Source organism: Anolis sagrei, chromosome 3, assembly GCF_037176765.1.
Source record: "Anolis sagrei isolate rAnoSag1 chromosome 3, rAnoSag1.mat, whole genome shotgun sequence".
In the NCBI taxonomy this organism is placed as follows: Eukaryota; Metazoa; Chordata; class Lepidosauria; order Squamata; family Dactyloidae; genus Anolis; species Anolis sagrei.
The window spans coordinates 128,734,211-128,748,835 of NC_090023.1; the positions used below are offsets into that span (position 1 = coordinate 128,734,211).

General features: G+C 39.5%; 1 protein-coding gene across 5 annotated transcripts in view; it reads left to right on the plus strand.

Moving 5' to 3' along the window:
• TBC1D4 (TBC1 domain family member 4) overlaps window positions 1-14,396 on the plus strand; it is a 130,874-nt gene extending 116,478 nt beyond the window's left edge. For all 5 annotated transcript variants that reach the window (XM_060769421.2, XM_060769422.2, XM_060769423.2 and 2 more), the window contains 5 exons: window positions 2,024-2,268; window positions 4,777-4,936; window positions 5,895-6,064; window positions 7,800-7,976; window positions 10,308-14,396. In XM_060769421.2, coding sequence (XP_060625404.2) covers window positions 2,024-2,268; window positions 4,777-4,936; window positions 5,895-6,064; window positions 7,800-7,976; window positions 10,308-10,526 — 971 coding nt within the window. In that variant the 3' untranslated portion in view covers window positions 10,527-14,396. The remainder of the gene's footprint in view (window positions 1-2,023; window positions 2,269-4,776; window positions 4,937-5,894; window positions 6,065-7,799; window positions 7,977-10,307) is intronic.
• The last annotated feature ends 229 nt before the right edge of the window (window positions 14,397-14,625 follow it).

Genomic DNA, 14,625 nt, shown 5'->3' on the forward strand with positions numbered 1-14,625 from the left:
AGATTTTTTTCCTGCTTGGTCAGTCTCTTGATCTAGCCCTGGCCCTTCAACACTGCCATATACAGTATATGCTCGAGTATAAGCTGACCCAAATATAAGCCAAGTCATTTAATTTTACTACAAAAAAAACCTGGAAAAACGTATTGACTCGAGTTTAAACCAAAGGTGGGAAATGCAGCAGTTTCTGGTAAATTTCAAAATAGAAATAGGTACCAATAAAATTGAGGCATCAGTAGGTTAAATGTATTTGAATATTTACATAAATCTGTAATTTAAAATAAGACTGTCCAATTCTGTGTAAACCATTATTCTAACCTTCTTCAATGGAAATTTTCTTTCATATCCTTCCAATAATAATAAAAAGAGTAAAATAATAAATGTAATAAAAATAATAAAAGAGTAAAATAATGGAGTAAAATAGAGTAACAATAGAGTAAAATAATGTGTAATAAAATAATAATAATAGAATAAAACAATGTAAATGTAATAATAATAATAATAATAATAAATAGAGTAAAATAATAAAAGTAATAATAATAATAACAACAACAACAGTAAAATAATAAATAACCTTCACTTGAGTATAAGCTAAGGGAGGCTTTTTCAGCCTAAAAAAAGGGCTGAAAAACTCGGCTTATACTCGAGTATATATGGTATTTTGTCTCATGGATTGTATTCTTGCTTTTTATGTCTGTTTGCAGATTTTGTTTTACATTTTTTTTCTGAATAAAAATATCAATTTAAAAAAGAAAAAATACTGAATTGATTGACAATCTGCCGAAGTAATGTTACACTGATAATTTAATTATCAAAAACAAATAATGGTCTTTACTAGGCCTGGGTAACAACGCAAAAATTTGTTTCTAAAATCGATTTGTAATTGGGGTTTTTTTTTGTTTCGATATTTAAAATAATTACAAAACTTTCCCAAAAAAAAGTTTCGGTATTTACGAAATTTCGTAAATATTTACAAAACATTTTGTAAAGATGGCGCCCTTTTTTTTTCAATATTTTTAAAATATTTTTTAAATTTAATTATTAATTTAGTAGAATAGGGATTAATTATTATTAATTATTATTAAGGAGGGAAGGCAGGCACTCACTCTGGCGGGCCCTCTCGCTCGCCCCTCTCGCTCCAGCAGACAAGAGTTCTTCCTCCCACCCTGAACATTATTCCACAGATATATCAACCCCACTTGCCTAGTTTCCAACAGACCTCACAACCTCTGAGGAATGATGCCTGCCATAGATGTGGGTGAAATGTCAGGAGAGAGTGCTTCCGCCCCTCTCGCTCGCCGCTCACTCGCCCCTCTCGCTCGCCACTCGCTCGCCCCTCTCGCTCGCTGCTCGCTATTATTATTAATAGGCAATGCTAAGCAAGCTGGCCAATTGCAACATTCAGGCAGGAAGCAGCCAGACCATGAAGCTGCAAGGCCATTCGATGCTCATCAAGCTGGCCAGCTGCAACATTCACGCTTGCCTCCAGCAGACAAGAGTTCTTCCTCCCACCCTGAACATTATTCCACAGATATATCAACCCCACTTGCCTAGTTTCCAACAGACCTCACAACCTCTGAGGATGCCTGCCATAGATGTGGGTGAAATGTCAGGAGAGAGTGCTTCCGCCTCTCTCGCTCGCCGCTCACTCGCCCCTCTCGCTCGCCGCTCGCTCGCCCCTCTCGCTCGCCCCTCTCAGCAAGCATCGGCAGGCGGCCATCTTACGTATTTCCGAAATGGACGGAAATACAAAATTTTTTGGCGCCTGCCGTTTCGATATTTAAAAATACTTCCAGGTTAAAAAAAATGTATTGTAATTGTTTCGTAATTCAAAAATTAACTAATTTTTTAACGAATTACGAATTAACGAAACGAATTGACCAGCCCTAGTCTTTACATATCAAGTTTTGATTGCTTACATTAGCCTATACTATAGTATTGCTGCTGTTTTATGTTTTATGTATGCTCAGCCTTTCTGTAAATACCTCCTGGCAACCCATTTCTTCCCTTCCTGTTTTGACTCCAGGAAGGACCTTCCCAACACACCCCTACTTTTCTGCTCAGTTAGGAGCCGGACAGCTGTCACTCTTCAACCTCCTGAAAGCGTACTCCTTGCTGGACAAGGAGGTGGGTTACTGCCAAGGCATCAGCTTTGTGGCTGGAGTGCTTCTTCTCCACATGAGTGAAGAGCAAGCCTTTGAAATGCTCAAATTTCTCATGTACGACCTTGGCTTCCGGAAGCAGTATCGGCCTGACATGATGTCACTGCAAGTAAGCCAAAATATCATTTCAGTTTGGAAATGGCAGTGTTTTCCAGGCTATGAGACAGCATTGCATAACATGCTTTGTGGTTTATGAGTTGAATTTAGATGGCCAGCTGGTTCTGTTTCATTTGTCCTCTCTCTATCAAATGCTACCAGCCACATTCAGGACTACATCCCTCTTATCTTTGTGGTCCTGCTCAGAATCACCTTGGCTTGGTTCTCTTTTCTACATTCTCAGTAGAGCAAGCGACTCTGCTATTGACTGCTTCAGTGCTCAGCGTACACTTTGCTGTTATTGAACTTAGCTTGCTAAGTCAACTGCATTAAAAACACAAAGAAGACCTTGTGAGAAGCAAATTGGCAATTGGAGTGGCTGAATGAGAGGTCTAGTTCAAAGGCTGCGGTAATTGGTAGTTTCATAGAATATAGGGAAGAATATCTACATGACCCTGAAAGATTGGTGGTGATATTGGGGCGAGAGGTTTCTATGACACATGATGCAAAATCGAGCATAGGACACACACCCCCCCCTCCGTTGACACAGTGGGCTAAACCGCAGAGCTGCTGAACTTGCTGACCAAAAGGTCTGTGCTTCGAATACGGGGAGTAGGGTGAGCTGTTAGCCCCAGCTTCTGCCAGTCTAGCAGTTTGAAAACATGCAAATGTGAGTAGGTCAATAGGTACTGCTCCGGCGGGAAGGTAACAGCACTCCATGCAGTTATGCCGGCCACATGACCTTGGAGGTGTCTATGGACAATGTCGGTTCTTCAGCTTAGAAATGGAGATGAGCACCACCCCCAGAGTCAGACATGATTGGACTTAATGCCAGGGGAAACCTTTACCTTTACTTTTACTATAACAATAGCAAGCATATAGGGGAAGTGGTTTTCATTTGTATAAGAACTGTAGTTCATGGGATAGGAAGATGTAACATTCTCCTTCTCCACACTGATCCTGATGCAAATTGCTCTTCCATCTCACACTGCTGTTAAATCCAGGAAAAACGCTCCTAAAGCCACGTAGGCCCCTTCCACACTGCCAGATAATCCAGATTATCAAAGCAGAAAATCCACATTATCTGATTTGAACTGGATTATCTTAGTCTACACTGCCATATAATCTAGTAAGAAGACGCTGATAATTTATGTTTTTAATTGTTTTTGTATGGTTTTATATTATATGCTAAATGTTTTTAAACTTTTATGTCTGCTGGGGCATTGAATTGCTGCCAACTGTAAGCCGCCTTGAGTCACCTTCGGGCTGAGAAAGGAGGGATATAAATACCATAAATAAATAAATAAATAAGATAATGTGGATTTTATATAGCTGTGTAGAAGGGACCTTAGAAGAAAATAGAGAGAGCTGTATATTTATGTGTATATGTAAGAGAGGAATGTAGCTAGAAGTTCTTTATGATTCTTGAGTCATGTGTGAAAGATACATGGGAGGTGTGTTCCAGGTACAGGGCCCTTCTCTTAACCAAGAAGTGCCACAGAGTTCAGCTGTCGCTGGCATCAAACATGGAAATTACACCCTGTTAGGTCAATTGGATCCCAAGAAGTGATTTGCTTCCAAAATATACATAGAAGCATAGAGTTAAACGAGACCACATGGGCCATCCAGTTCAACCCCCTGCCATGCAGGAAAAGCACAATCAAAAGGCACATTGCAAGGAATGAGGTGCTGTTCTGTCAACCGATTTCCAGATTTAAATCAATCTTCTCTCTTAAGTGTAAACCTGCATTAACAATGTCATAAAAATTGGCAGCTAATCAATACTTCCCTGCCTCCCATTTATTCTCTGAGGAGATTAAGGGTCTGTGGCTGGAACTGTAATCAATTCAAGACTAAATATTGAGCGGAAGGTCTTTTTTACAGATATTTCCTGTAAGCAAGGGCTTTTGTATCTGTTATAAAAGGAGAAGGCTGAAGTGCTGAAGTTGAGAGAGACAGAACAGAAGATTATAAAAGGAAGCAACCATTATGCAAAATGAAGATGCACATGGCATACAATAAATAAAAACTTGGCATTCTATTAAATGTCTTTTGACCAGTAGCCAGCCACTCGGAGTGTTTCTGGTGTTGCTATAAGAAGGTCCTCCATTGTGCATGTGGCAGGGCTCAGGTTGCATTGTAATAGATGGTCTGTGGTTTGCTGTTCTCCACACTCGCATGTCGTGGACTCCACTTTGTAGTCCCATTTTTTAAGGTTGGCTCTGCATCTTGTGGTGCAGTCTGTTCAGCACCTTCCAAGTTGCCCAGTTTTCTGTGTGCTCAAGGGGGAGTCTCTCATTTGGTATCAGCCATTGATTGAGGTTCTGGGTTTTTGCCCTCCACTTTTGGACTCTCGCTTGCTGAGGTGTTCCAGAAAGTGTCTCTGTAGATCTTAGAAAACTATGTCTTGATATAAGTAGTATATCCGAACAGGGGATGGGCCGGAGATGTCTGATAAGTAGCAAGAACCTATTAGAACCATTTTGGGACTTTTTAACCTCTTTTGTATGTTTCAAAATAGATCCAGATGTACCAGCTGTCAAGACTACTTCATGACTATCACAGAGATCTCTATAACCATCTGGAGGAGAATGAAATCAGCCCCAGCCTTTATGCTGCACCTTGGTTTCTTACTTTATTTGCTTCACAGTTTCCATTGGGTTTTGTTGCCAGAGTGTTTGGTAAGATTTTTTGAAAACAATATACAGGGTGAGGCAGCATAACTTCCTTTTTTCAAAACTTAATAAAACCCACTGCGTGAATCAGAATATTTTTTTATAATGTAGGCGCATACCTAAAGTTTTGTTTTATGTAGTTTTGAAGATCAAATTAGGTAGGTGACGTCCCCCATTCTCCATACACTGAGTAAACCGATTTCTGGCCTTTGTCATGACTCTTGCCAGCATAGCAGGCATTATCTTGGCAATTTCTTTCTGGATGTTGGTCTTCAAATCTTGTAGGGTTCTTGGACGGTTCACATAAACCCGGGATTTCAAAGAAACCCATAGAAAAAATTCACAAGGGGCCAGATCTGGAGAGCGGGCCGGCCACTCCAAATTCGCTCGAAAAGTAGGCCTCAACGGCAAAAGCACGCTCCTCACTGTTCCAACGCATTATGGCAACTGAACTGTGTCAGGACAATACTTTATACTTCCGCCTCTCGAACAAGACCACTAGTGCTCCGCTACGTCTTCAACCCACTGAATGGTGCACATTTTAAAAAAGGAAGTTATGCTACCTCACCCTGTATATAGTCATGTAATGAGGAATAGTTAATAATGTCTGGGGATTGAGCAGATCAGAATACGGTTTTTCTCTCATTTTTCTTTTTCCATATAATTAGGGCAAGGGTTAGTATTAATTTTAATTTGATCAAGTATAAATTGACAGGAATGTGAAATGGTTATCTTTGCTTTATTTGTTTATATCTGTTTTATGAATATTTTTTTTTCTCCCAGAGATAAATTTGTTCCTATCCAATTATGGAATCCAATAGATAATGGTACTAAGAAAAAATGTATATGTTTTTGTCTCCCGGATCCTTCAGCTTGATCCACTTATATTGCTATATGAACTATATCTTCCAATGAATTGATTATCTAATCTATTCCCTTTCCCACCTCTCTTTCCATGTTGTAGATATTATTTTTCTTCAGGGAACAGAAGTTATCTTTAAAGTGGCACTAAGTCTGCTTAGTAGCCAAGAGGAAGCTATCATGATGTGTGAGACTTTTGAAAGCATTGTTGAGTTTCTTAAAAATACTCTCCCAGACATGACAAAGCCCCAGATGGAGAAGATTATGACACAGGTAATGTACTTTCCCCAGCAGCAGTATTTCAGCTGGCACTTAATTTCTGGTTGAAGACTTTGAAATGTGAATCAGAATCTCCAGTTTGAATCACACTTCTTCTGTGAATTCATTAGGGCTGGATCTACACTGCCATATAATCCAGTTTCAGAATGCAGATTAACTGCTTTAAACTGGATTATATGAGCCTCCACTGCTATATAATCCAGTCCAATACAGTTAATCTGGTTTCAGAAGCATGGTTTTAATAATGAATGTAATGTTTTTAACTGTTTTAATGTGTATTTATTTTAATCTTAATTTATATGTTTATTTTAATTGTATGTTGTTTTTAAGGCATTGAACAGTTGCCTTTGTGTAAAGCTGCTTTGAGTCCCCTTTGGGGTTAGGAAAGATGGGGTATAAATATGGTAAATAAATAAAGAAATAATATGGCGGCGTAGATGGGGGGGGCCTAGGTTGCATGAAACAATCCATTTCCTACTCAGGCTTGACCTTCATCCATCTGTGATAGTACCTTAAATGCATGGTTATTGTAAGGATTATGTTGTAATATGTTTGCAGTAGATCCATTTATTCTTTAGCCAATAGTTTGTTGACTGAAATAAAGGCTACTGATTGACTGACTGAAATTCATTTATTTAATTATACAATACAGAGAAAAGAGATCAAGAATTTTTTTGTTATTCTATAGCTTATTATTCTTTTGTACACGGTAAGTCTATTGAGCTGCACAAGAGTTGTGTTTTTCCAGATAGATCAGTCCAGTTCTCATATTCTGACTTATAGTCTCCCATGAAATTCATATGTGGCTGATTCCCTAAGGTTTGTGTTTTTGGCTGGGTAACTCCTTTTGGCTTTTTCTTGGAAACGTGTTCTATTCTCTTGACTCAGGAAGAGATGCTACTCTGGATGCTTCCAGACATTACGAAAATTGGGGTTTTAAATGGGGGTTAAAAATCCCAGGACTTGATTGCAGGTCCCCACACAGACCTGTCAGTCCCAGAATTGGGGCCCCCATTGTCCTCACAGGCTGCCTCTATATCGGAACAAGATGGAGGATGGACAGGGAACATGCGATGGAAGGGGCTTTTGTTAATCACTCCGTTATGCGCTGGACTATATACATGTACATGCAAATATCTTAATATAAATATAAGCAGATTTGCACTTACACATATGAGGTTCAGCACATAATGAGAGGAATTTAAAAAAACTTCTGCCGGATTTCTCTTTTCCCTCAATTGTTTATTCAAGCTCTGTTTAATATTATAAAATTTAAAATAAAGAGTTTCAGAGAGTTCAAATTTCTCTTTATTCGTGCTTCCTTTGAAGCAGCGGTGTGTGCATTTCACAGCCAATCAGCAGATCAGCTGTTTTGGGCTTTCTAAAAGCAGACGTATGCTAGAGCAGTCTCCATAGGGGGAGGGAAGGAAATCATGTGTTTTCCTTGAGTGCAGGGATATACAGTTTTGCCAATAGGCACATTGTCCGGCCGGAATTGGGATAAAAGGGGACCTTTTTAACTTGTGTTTTTCGTCCGTTGTTGTGAATCAGTGCAGATTTACTTCTAGCATCATGTATTCTCCTCCCCCTTTTAACCCAGTAACTTCTGCATTTTAGGTGCTGTGTAGAAAGGCCCTTTGTCTCAGATTCAGAGTTCATGTATGTAGTCACTCAAATTTATTAGAACCTAGTTTCCTCATGCTGGGCTGTAATTTTTCTTACTTGGCAGGTATTTGAGATGGATATTTCCAAACAGCTTCATGCCTATGAGGTGGAGTATCATGTCCTGCAGGATGAACTACAAGAAAACATAAATCCATGTGATGAGGGAGAGGTGCCAGAGAAACTTGAAAGGGCAAACAATCAGCTGAAGAGACAGAATATGGACCTCCTGGAAAAACTACAGGTACACCACTAAAAATCAACATCGATTTTGGGAAAAGATCTGTGACTAAAACACAGCAAGGGAGAATGCCTGGAGCAGGTTAGCTACTTCAGCCATTCCTGACAGTACCTTATCTTTTTCTCTAAGCATACTTATCTGAGAATGCAGAGAGATGATTATAGGGGAATGATTGGCTATTTCCACTGAACAGATCCTTCTTCCAGATTGCATCTCCTTGCCCAGCCTCTCTTTTGATTTTTTTTAAGCTTAGGAAATGCACAGTCTTTTGCTCAATGTGCGGTTTGGTTTTCACAGTCTTTAAAGTTGGGCACACTGAATAAATTCCAGCACATACCAGTCATGAAAGATATCACTGTGTGTAGCTAGGGAGCCGGCAGATAGGTGATAACATTGAGAGAATAACATGACATAGCTCTTTCTGGGGTCCTTTTGTTTTTGCAGTTATGTCCTTTTGATGCTACTCTCGTATGGAATCCTGGGATTTGTAATTTGGGGGATTACTAGAGCATTCTGGTGAAAAGGATGAGACGAGGCCAGTGAAATCAAAGTGCTACAATTTTATGGTGTGAAAGCGCCCTTGCACTGCATTGTTTTGGACTTCATGTGTTGACTGCTGCTGCATGCTTACACCTCTCATGAACATTATTGTTTTCTAATGGCGTGCCACTATGACCTAGGATGCATTTTTGTAATTATCTGTATAAGGACCTAATCACACTCCGGGAAAGGGGGGTGGTGTCTTCTTCCTGCCTTGTTCCTGATGGGATTCAACCCCACACTGCCCAAGTCTCAAATCCTCAACAAGGAGCAGTTAGTTAATTTAGTATAGACTAAGGGTTTCCCTTCCCCCATGTCTCCTGTATGACAGTTGGGAATGCATCAATTTCTTCTCTCCTCTCTCTCTTTCTGCACTCATTCTGATTGGTTGTTTGAAATAGAAACTTTTCTACTGCAAGCTTTTTGAATCTGACTTCTGCCTTCTTACACTTTTAGTATGGAGAGTATGTGCTATGTGCTTTGAGATCTCTCTTTGCTTGTGTATCAGAGAAATGTAGTGACTAGTGTTTTTTCTCTTTCTTTGAAACCTTAGAAGAGAGGGTGTCAGAGAAGCTCAGGCCCAGTTCTTTACTATTAAAATATGCAGTTATTGGCTATTATTGTAAATAAACCTTTTGTGGTTTTTAAAGATTGGACTCTACATGTTTGCCTCCTAAGCTCTGAATTCTTTAAGCCACATCACACGGCACTTCACACTTTGCTAGCTGTGAGCTGAATACTCAACTTTTGTATCCTGTTTGTTTTTGGATGCTCTGCTTTATATTATGGTAGTTTCCCCTAACAGCTCTGTTCTTTAAAAGCAGTTCTTTAAAGACGCTTCTCTCCCCATTTCTAGTTAAACCATGCACTTCATTCCTCATCACACAAGTGGCTATTGTCTCCCCCCATTCTGTTACCCATGGAGTGCTCATGCCATAGGTTCCAAAGATGGGGGCCACTACCAAGAAGGCCCTCTCTCAATCACACTTGAGATGGAGGCGAGACTGAGAGGAGGGCCTCCACGGTAGATCTTAATGCTGTTGCTGGTTCATAGAAAGAGATGCGGTCTTGAAGATAGGCTGGACCTGAAACATATATGCACCATTTTTCATCTCATGGAAAAAATACCAATTTCCAAGTGGTTCTAAGCACAGGGATATGAGTGGAGTCTAATCATGCCTGTCTTTAAAATCCATTCATTTTTTTTGCATGCTGTGGAAATGGAGTCCCACAGGCAATCCACATAATGGGTTATGTGTCGTTTGATGGGATCTGTGGGATTCCATCTATTAAATCTGTAGAAACGGAGGTCACACTTCGTCTGATGAGGTCCTAAGTAAAAGTAGATGGGTTTAGGATATCTGGGTTGAAATTCCAGTTTCACAATAAGCAAGTGCTGTGTTTATACAGAAGTTCTTTTTAATAAACTAGACAGGAGGGACTGGTCTGTATTTTTTTAACCAGCATGTAATGAGGAAATGCTCTGTTTTCCATGAGAACGAGGACAAGGTAAGAAATTTATACAGAACATTTAAATTTATTTATGCTGGTAGATTTTAAAAGATATTTATATGGAAAGCCACACAGTTAACCCCTTTCTTCTGATTCAGGATGGCCCTCCACAATGCCTAATGAAGCTTAAAAGTGTAAATGCTAGAATGTCAAAATGGGATGCTTTAAAAGCAAATAGCAATCTCAGTTTCCTGAGAGCTGGGCTTGAGATAACCCAAAGGGCACCATCTGTTCCTCATACTGAGATATTCACAGGCTCATCCTTTTGCTCTTTCTCGACAGGTGGCTCATGCTAAAATCCAGACTATGGAATCACACCTGGAAGATGCTTTGGCAAGAGAGAACAAAATGAAGAGCTTGATCCAGTCGCTGGAAAAAGAGAAGGCGTTCTATCAGATGACTCTTGAGAAGTTCTGTAGATATTTGCCTGAAGAAGCACTCTCTGATTGCAGGCAACTGCTAAAGGAGGCGAACTGTAGCCCAAGCAAAATTCTGAAATAAGCCATAAATAGAGTTGCAGGCAACACGGTTCTGACAATAGAAAAAAAAAAAGGAAGATAACAGGCTGCTGTAAATGGTATCTGCATCATCTCACACGGGTACTGCAGTAGTAGAGAGGCCTTTTAAATCTTGATATGCAAATCCCAGGTTAAATGTTTTTAATAATGTGTGTACAGCGTGCAAAAACAGAAGTAAAAGATTGAAATCTAATCAAGACAATTAGATGTATATTTAGGATTGATCTAAGGGAAAAGGGATGGGTTTTTACCCTTGAAGATCACTGATAGCGTAAATCTTAGCATGTTTCCTTGACACGGAGTGAAAGGAACATGTTGCCTCTTTTCTATAATATTGATTAATACTTGAAAAGAAAAGCAAGAATGTAATATTTTTCCCTCCAAAGAACAGCATGTTTCCCATTTTAGTGGGGGATTTCTTTGTGTTGTCTGTAGGGTTTTTTTGTTCGTTTTCATGGGGGGAGGGGGAATCCCTGTACGCTCTTATGTGCCTGTAATTAAATCTACTGACAATTGCACACTTGCGGCAGCCATTCTGCCTGGCTGTCATTCTGCAGCTGTGCTGCCGAGGAGTTATCAGTGCCAAGAAATACTATGCTGAATTTTCTGATTTATTTGTTGCTGACTGTTTGTCGCTGAGAAAAGTGAGAAGAAATAAGATACTGAAGACTAAGAAGGAATGAGAAAATCTTGACAAATTTCCTGAGAGCAAGATCGTGAGACTTCAATGCTTACCTAACCATAATGGGACTGAGTTCTCTCCCTCTTTTTTCTTTTTCTTTCTCTCTTTCTGCCTTTGTGTTCAGATCACCTTAATTTTTGCAGTCCAAGAGATATTCCTCACTGCTTTGCAATCTCCCTGCTCCTTTTCCTCATAAGGACAATGTTGTGGCATCATCCCTTTGGGCCTTTCTAGAGCTCCTGTTTGTTAAATGCAAAAAGGTGCCTAAGGTTTTTTTTTATTTGTCAAAAGAACTTTCTGTCTTTATTTAATTATTCTAAGCTCTGGCTTGTTTTCAGACATTCTTAAGTGTCTCTATATTAACAAGAAGCAGTACTTTGATACCACTTTGTCTGCTAAATAATTGGATTTGTCAACTGGTAGTTCTTCCGTTTGGGGGAGAGCTCAGGAAGCCCTTAGTAGCAAATCACAAGCACTAAATCAGTGGTTCTCAATCTGTGGGTCCCCAGATGTTTTGTCCTTCAACTCCAAGAAATCTTAACAGCTGGTAAACTGACTGGGATTTCTGGGGGTTGTAGGCCAAAACACCTGGGCACCCACAGGTTGAGAACTACTACACTAGACAAACTATAAATCCCAAGACTCCACATTGTGGTGCCATGGAAGTTAAGGTGTCATCCAATGCTATAACCGCTTAGTGTAGACACAGTAGCTGTCAGACTGCTTTGACATGTGGGCTTGAATGAAGGCACACAATTGATGTTAGGCACCAAGAGCCTACCTACACTTTTGGGATTTCAATTCTTACCTTCACTTCACACCACTAGGTCAGGTGTAGTTTCAAACCCCAACACTTTACACTATTATTTTCTCCTGATCGTTCTTTTTGATAATTGCAATAGTATTTTTGAAATTGGACTAAATGAGTGATGGATATGAGTGGGAGAATGAGAGTTGTAGCTTGAGCAGGAGGAGATTCCAATTTCCTTAAATTCAGATTTAATCCAGTGTGAAGGGGATGCACAGGGAGAATGTTAGATGGCCCAGAGTTTTGAGCAATCAAATAAAGAAAAGAAAGACATAGTGTTAACTGACAAACAATATAAAAACCATTCTTGACTTTTTCATTTCCCAGAAAGTGGTACTAAAAAACTCCACTATCTTGCGGGAAAGAAATATAGTTGTAACACAAAGCCTTCTAGGGGCAAGAACAGCAGAGAAAACTGCAAGGCAGTAAGTAGGAAACAGCACATGGGTAGCACCATAGCGAAGCACCATCCCCAGGCCACTTTGTTACAGCAAGGAAAGCACTGCAGCCCAGTATTCTGCAAAGGTTCTCAATTTCTCAAATCTCTGTGGAAGAGAGAGGCAGAGAAATGCAGAATAATCCTACCTCTTTCGCAGATACGTGAAGAACTTGTGAAAAGGAAACTGGTCCAGCGCTGGAATACTTTTCAGATGCATGTCAGCAAGTGACCCATCTTAGTTTCCCAGCTATATTTGAAGTTAGGATTAAGCATAGCTGTTTCTGTCCTTCCCTCTCTTTCTCCTGTGCATCAGTGCATGAAATTGAGAGCAGAAACAGACTAACAAAAGCCGTACGTGATATATATATTCCTATTGCTGTGAGACAACAGATGGAGAATGAAATGTTTGAAGGCATCTCTCATAACCAACTTCCTGCACCCAGAGAACTCTCTTGCTAAAGAAAGGGTGCTCTAATAGGCCTGGCTGTAGCGTGTTAATTTTATGCATGATATGGGGAAAGCCTTCAAACATTGCATCTCTTACTTGCCCATTGAGATGGTATAGGTTTAGATAAATCATGTGGAGCTTGCATTAGGCTGTGCACACATGTATAATGTGGAGAAGCCTTCTGTTTGAATGCTGTTTCATGCAATAAAAAATACATGACGTTTACAGGTTTTAGTGAGCCAAACTTGGTCAGATTCCTACTCCTACTCCGCTTAAACGGTCAATAACCGTCCAGCTTTTTTTCTTCTTTATTGGGTAAATTGTATGCATTAGTGTTCTCTTAAATGCATAGAGGATGCATGGGAAATCTGGGACCCTCTAGAAAGTGTTCTCATCAGTCATAACTAGCACAGTCGGTGGTGAGGGATAATAAAAGTTGAAATCCAGATATGTTTGGAAAGTCACATGTTCCCCAGTCATGGTGCAGAATATCACACTTCATTTAAAATTTAGTAGTGTCAAAGAAGCATATCAGTATTCATTGTGTTAACTTTATAGGAAGACTGTTGTCCAGATTTAGTGGTCTGTTCAAATACCTGTTCCATAGTAAGCCTTTTAAAAAAAAATCTAAGAGATCCTAAAACATAGATCCAGTTGGATGCTTTCCAGGCAGCTTCTGTCTTTTTACTTACCTGAAAATGTGTTATTTTGGGTTGTTTCTGTCAGACCAGACACTGAAATCAGTATTTGACCTGACAAAACTATGAAAGTAGCAGTTGATCATAACACAGGAAATGTGCATTTATCATTTTGGAACAAGCTTGAATTCTTGTTAACAGTCAGTGGGATTTTGTTACATTCTTCCAAATATTTTTTTAAAAAATAATTAAGCAAAGTGCCAAATTAAGCCAAGTGTCTTATTCATACAGTTGATATAGTGGGGTGAAGTGGGGAGGGTCAAGTGTGGAGAGGGCGCCAGTGTTTCTCATGCAAATAATAAGCAAAACCTAGAGGAAAACTGATTTGGTTCACGGTTTCTTCCATGTGAGTCTTCCCCGCTTCTCCCTTTTGCTAGAGGATAGCTTTGATAGAATTATCACAGGCACGGTCCAACAGATATGAAAGTATTGAATGGAGGAAAGGCTTTCTAATAAATTGTGCCTAGAATTATTTTCTTCCCATTATTGCCTCTTACCAAATCAATCTAATGGCATTGCAGTAGTAATTGTCTTTTACTATATGGAAGGAAAAAAGCGTTTCGGGATGTGTTGCTTTAATTAGAGGCAATTTTGTGCAGACAAGATTACTCTGAGAGGACTGTTGGAACTCTATTATTGTTTTTGATAGATTTTAAGGCACACACTGGTATTCTTTATTTTTTATTTTTTTAGAGGCACAGAACATTTCAACCTGTGTTAGACTTGCTGATTTGTTCATGTATCACCTGAAAAAAATCCAATAAATGACATTGCTGCATTTTCTTTCTTTGCTTTCATTTGTTTTATGAATCTTTTGTATGTGGAGTCTGTGTATAAGTCTTCCTTTTTCAGGATGCTCACTCAGTCAAATTCACTACCATTAAATTCTTGTCTAATATGAGTATACAGTTGGCCCTCCTCATTTGAGGTTTTGACTTTTGCTGTTTTGATTATTTGTGATAGTGCCACTGTGTGGTCAGTTTTTGCTGGACGTGACTGTAGATCCA